General features: G+C 35.9%; 1 protein-coding gene and 1 long non-coding RNA gene across 3 annotated transcripts in view; both read left to right on the plus strand.

Moving 5' to 3' along the window:
* Positions 1 to 446: 446 nt before the first annotated feature.
* On the plus strand, positions 447 to 1,839 carry LOC309499591. Its single transcript, XR_014206300.1, has 3 exons — positions 447 to 979; positions 1,365 to 1,416; positions 1,605 to 1,839. It is a non-coding gene; the product is annotated as an uncharacterized lncRNA (long non-coding RNA).
* Positions 1,840 to 3,922: 2,083 nt separating this feature from the next.
* Positions 3,923 to 6,000, plus strand: part of lrrc74b (leucine rich repeat containing 74B) — a 17,981-nt gene continuing 15,903 nt past the window's right edge. For both annotated transcript variants that reach the window (XM_082170848.1, XM_082170847.1), the window contains exon 1: positions 3,923 to 4,249. In XM_082170848.1, the coding sequence (XP_082026974.1) occupies positions 4,091 to 4,249 (159 nt within the window). In that variant the 5' untranslated portion in view covers positions 3,923 to 4,090. The remainder of the gene's footprint in view (positions 4,250 to 6,000) is intronic.

Consider the following 6,000-nt stretch of genomic DNA (forward strand, 5'->3'; position numbering starts at 1 on the left):
CTTAAGTCTCTGCAGCTAGTGTACTTAAATTTTATTTATCTGCAAAATGATGTTGTATACTTACAGTTTTGCACAATATATGTTCTCAAAACTACATACACCCTTTAAAAAATATATACATTTAGCAGTTGTTTAGCATGGGTCTGTGTAATCTGTTCTGAAATGGTTTTATTATAATATACTGTAAATCGTTATCGCAAGAGGCTGCAATGTATATCACAATATAGATTTTAGGCCATATCGCCCATCCCTAATTGATAGCCTATAGTAGTTGATAATAACATAGGCCTACCTAATGTTGCCTATGGACGGTAACAGTACAGTAGTAACCTTTTACAGTCTATGAGTAGAACAGCTTTCTCAAGCAGTTTATGATGCATTTTGGAAACAGGAGATGAGCCCCTGGTCTAATGCGCCACCTGCACTGTTAGACTTTTCTGTAATTTCTACAGTTATTTACTTTAAATCCCCCAGTATTATACTGCTATTTCTCTTTACAGTAAATAACTGTGATTCCAATTGCATCATGGGAATTTTCTGTGACGTCTAACACCACATACAGAGACTTACTGTATTTTTTAAATTTGCTGTATACTACTGTATTTGACGTAACTGCCTCTCTGGCTGGCACCATTCCACCGTGCTTTTTATTTCCTAATTTTTGCCTTACACCACGTGTCTACAACGCTATAATAGCCAGAGGCTGTCTATATTGGACACATTGAAGCGACCGGACCTTTAAATGCAAACCTGTTTATCCCTTGTAAGAACTAGTGCGAGCGCTTGGACTCGTATCGGACTACGTCTGAAATATAACGGCCGCGGCGCATCACTACACTGTCTGGGATTTGTCGTGTCGCGTCAGACAGACATCCAGTGTAGGTAATGGGGTCTGTCTTTTGTTGGATCGCGACGTTCGTGTCTGGCCCGGGGAAGAGACGGAATTCACTTCACCGAGAGAGAGAGATCAGCAAGCAAGGTAAAAAAAACAAAAAACAAAAAACATTCTGTGTATGTTGACAGGATTGTGCCCAGTTTAACGTATGTTATAACGTTAACGTTAGCCTAACGTTACTCGTCGTCAACATGGCGGTAACGAACTTTACCATGGTAAACTGAGCTAACGTTTCATTTTACACACTTTGTTAGATTATTGAATTGTCGAGTTAAAATATGCCAACGAGCAACGCGTTTACATTAACAATAAATGTGAATAAACTAATGTGAAATTCTGTTTATATCTTAATGTTGGCCTACTGATGAGAACCTTTATAGTTTTAGCATTAGTTTGCAAACTATACCATATTATAGTTTTTTTTTTTTTTTATGGAATTTAATATTTACTTCCATTTTTGTGTTTAAAGGCAACTGCAACAAAGCGCCAATTCGCGCCAGTGACTTAGCAAGATTCCAGAGGTAGGCCAGCCCATTTGTGATATATTTTGAAAAGTTTGCTGAAATGATTAGCATACACTATGTGAAAATTGCTTTTGAGCCACTGGTGCAGACTAGGTAGCTAACAATATCTTATAAAATCTCTATAAAATTGGCTAACTTTATATCAAATAAGTGACCTTTGCATTATGTCTAACTTTATTACACAGCAAATGAACCAATCAGAAGATGGACCATTGTCTTTGTTCAGTCTCACCAGATTAAATGTATCCAGGTAAGCACTGCAGTAAAACTCTCACTAAGACCAAATCTAGCATTCTAAACTTAAGTTTATATTTTTGCATTATTTTTATATTTTATTAGCCAGCGACTCTACCATTGCAGTTCCACCTGACTAGGAAGGTCCTAATATCAGCGCACAGGTGGGTTAACTACTGTAGGAAGGAGAACGATCATCACACAGTGATTTCTTGCATGTAACTTACTGTGTATTTGTCTCAAACAGGTACTCCTTCACTGCAGACAAGCTGAAATGGGCTAAAATCATCTATTTCAGTCGTTCAACTTCTTTCTATGCATCTCAGCATTTTTGGACAGAATTTAGGATTTGTAAGTATTAAAATTTAATCTGGCATAATTTAATTTAGTTCTTTTGTATGCTATTTATTGACAAAAGCTGTTTACAAATATATATTCTTAAGTTTTTGTGAAAATAATAATAAAAATTAACAAAAAAGGAGGTTAAAAATAATGTGACACTAATATTCTCTCTCTCTCTCTCTCTCTCTCTCTCTCTCTCTCTCTCTCTCTCTCTCTCTCTCTCTCTCTCTCTCTCTCTCTCTCATATAGTGTTGGAACCGGGATCTCCTCTGAAGGACTGAGTACATTAGTGTTTGTGGGCACGCATGCAGACCAGGGAACACTCTGATGTTGTCAATCAAGTTCTGAACAGGAACCAATCTTTGGAGAAGTTCATTTATTCACAAAGGTGGATAAAAACATTGTGTTGGCTTTTTAAAGATTATTTTGATGATGACTTTTACTCCTATGCTGTAGAAAAGATGGAGTAGACAGTCAGACATTGATAATAATAATAAATGTTTCTTGAGCATCAAAGAGACTTCTTTCAAAAACATTACGCCACTTAAATACTTCTTTTGGCCACCAGTGTACATGAATCCAACACATTTTTGGAAATAAGTGAAATTATTTTTAAGGTGGGGTTATGTGTCTTGTATTGTGAAAAGAACTGTGTTTTGTCCTGTTTTGGACATTTCCTTTTTGAATGCTTAAAAATTTATTTATATTCTGCAGTTTTATGAATGTAATGGTTGATATTTCATTATAATACTTGTATAAGCTAAACAACCAATGACTCTACATTCATTTAGTCAAATGCTAATGTTTTGTTTATGATTTTATGTATGTTTTCAAAAATGTTTGCAGTGAAGGACAGCACATAATGTGTTAATTTAACACGTTTACACATCTTTGTGCTAACCTCTCTGACATATTTACTTTGTTAAAATCATTAACACAATGAATGAGTTAAAATTAACACAAAAAATGTTGTCTCTAAACTTACCCATTAATGTGTAAAAATTTCACACATCATTTCCAGCATTGGCATGTTTATTTTGTGATATATATGAAATGTTTTAAATAAAAAAATGGTATTTTGTGATAACTTTGTCTAATTGGTTTGTATGAAAGTAGTACTTATGTAGGATAAAAATAAAATTAATCATATATCAAAATTATCAAATCTAATTTATATTTAGTACAAATAAAAATAATTACAGTAGTGTACTGATTAGCTTAGTTTTTACAGTAATGCACTGTACTGATTAGCTTCGTTTTTACAGTAATGCACTGTATTACACAAAACTGAAATACGGTTTGGTACTGTAACTCTTAATTACAGTAACTTACTGGCAACAGTGTTGCCAGTAAGTTACTGTAAAAAAACCCTTGAAAAGTCTAACAGTGTGGCTTGAGAAACCCGTTCTCAAAGACTTACTTTTATAGTCATTATTTGGGTAGCACACATATTCTGAATGCCTTCGGCAGAATTCAAATGAGCCATTTTAATCTAGATTAATCTAGATTAATTTCAAAATTAATCTAGATTAATCTAGATTAAAAAAATGAATCTATGCCCACCTCTAATATATATATATATATATATATATATATATATATATATATATATGAATTATAAAATTATATTTAATTTAAATTGTGCTGAGAGCAGCAGATTAGCTTTTATAATGAAGCTGATATTTACTGAAGGGAGAAGTATGTTCTTATTTAATTGTTTATCTCTCTCTTACCACTCACTTCAGAAAAAGATTGAGTGTGGCTTTGTGAGAGGAGAAGGAACACCATGGAAACCAGTCAACAAAACAAGTGAGCTGAACAATAGCCCACCCTCGCTGTTCAGGCTCCACTGCTGATTGGACAAACTGTCCAAAAATGCAGCTCTACCATTATTCAAAGTGACTGTCAGTCAAACATGACCCTCCAACAGAGCATGTTAGTCTGGGGCAACAGGAGACAACACTGCACTGATTTGCTTTCTCATAGATTTGATTTCATGTAAGGATATCGATCGTGTCTGACTTGGGAAAGCAGAGTGAATCAAATGTGATTTAGTTTGAACAAAACAATCACAAAGTCTCAAAACATACATAGAATGGTCGCGGGTAAAAAGGTGACAAAAGAAAGTATTCTTCCATCTGTGTGTGAAGATAATGGAGATGAAGGTGGAAAAGAAGAGGATTTGGGTGGAATTGCGAGCAGGCCGGTCAGCAGACCCAGAAGTGTCTACAGCAGAGGAGGAGTTGATGGCCAAGTGAGTGTCCATGCTCATATTTCACATATTAACATATTAACACTTTACAGTAAGGTCTAGTTTCTTAACAATATATTCTTACACTTTGTTAAAGGTAGGGTAGGTAATCCTGTTCAGAAACACTTTTTTTTATACTGGGTGAAATGGTCCTCCCATCCTGATAGTAGTCAATACATTATGTGTTTAGAAAAAGGAATGAAAAAAATCAGACCTCTGTAGCAGCTGCAGGACAGTAAAAACTCTGACCAATCACTGCCATTCGGTGCGAATGTAAAGAACCAATCAGATGCCTTCATGTCTCGTGCCCGCCCCGAGCCCCACTGCGCGCGCTGCCCGGCGTGCACTCATCACATGTCACCGTTCCCGGAAATATTCAGCTCAAAGCACCTGCATATGCAGTCAGCGAAGGCAAACAAGGCAAAAACTACTTCCTCGGACCCTGCCCGCGCTCTTGAACGACCTCCTCTGCTTCGCCCTCAACCCCGGACCTGTCCTCGAGCCGACGATGCGGTACTTGTCTCCGGACTCGGAGTGTACGTTAGTCTTCATTAGAGTCAACAATGTTTTCATCATGGAAACTCTTACATGCAAAACACCGTATATGTTATGAATCTTACACGAAATTCATCTTCATCACAGTGTAACTGATGGTAATGGAAAAACGTGTATCAATGCAACCTGTTTTTAGTTTTGCCTTATAAATATAGCTCGTTACCGAATGAAACTTTACCATTATCGATATGCTAGCTTGATAGTGAGTACTAAAAGAAATCTTATTTGTTTATATTCATAGTGATAAAGTTAGGTATTTTATTACATGTGATTCTGACATGATGTCACTGTATGTACTGCGCTCCTTCCTCTCCACTCGTCTCAGGTAAATGCGTCTTGTTCCAGCCTGAGCGTTTGGCGTCGCGCGTTCATGTGTTTTGGGGGCGTGGCTTTGGAAGGAGCTCAGAAGGGAGGGGGTGGAGTGAATGGAAATAATGAGCTGTGTTTATTGCAGATTAAAAGGTCTACAGTCTCTCGATTTTTATATTTTCTTTTTCAGAGTACTTACATTTTAATTATGTATTGGTATATAAAGACAGTTTAAACAAATTTGGAATGTTTTTTTTTTAGAAAAAGGATTACCTACCCTACCTTTAATGTCAATAAAAATGTTCATGTTAGTTCACAGTGCATTATCTAATGTTAACAAATGCAACTTTTGATCTTAAAAATGTATTAGTAAATGTAGAAATGAACATTAACTAAGATTAATAAATGCTGCTGAAGAATTGTTCATTGCTCAGTTGTTCATGTTAACTGATGTAGTTAACCTTATTGTAAAGTGTTACTCTGTTTCTTATGCTTGTATGTTAGAAAACACATGATGACTAGCACATGTTCCTGGATCAACATCCTTTCAACCAATCAGATTTTAGGGTTTAGGGGAAGTGGCGTGGTTTGGGAATAGGTTGAACACTGGTTGCTGACATCCCAAATCCCTTCAATCGTGTCTGAAGTACTGAGTGTGAATGTCTTCAGTATGGTTTATGAATATTTTTAAAACACAGTCAAGAAATATGCATGAATTTAATTGGGGGGGGGGGGGGATTTACATATTTACGAATACTCGTAGTAAACATACAGTGTCAATTTAATACACTTTTTGAGCCACGCCAAATTTAACCAGCATAAAAGTATCCAAATGGCATCTGAATTAAAGAAAATACTACACTATACTTCTCAAAAGTTGGGTTTAAACA

This window comes from Leuciscus leuciscus, assembly GCF_965113295.1.
Source record: "Leuciscus leuciscus genome assembly, chromosome: 5".
NCBI classification, from domain to species: Eukaryota; Metazoa; Chordata; class Actinopteri; order Cypriniformes; family Leuciscidae; genus Leuciscus; species Leuciscus leuciscus.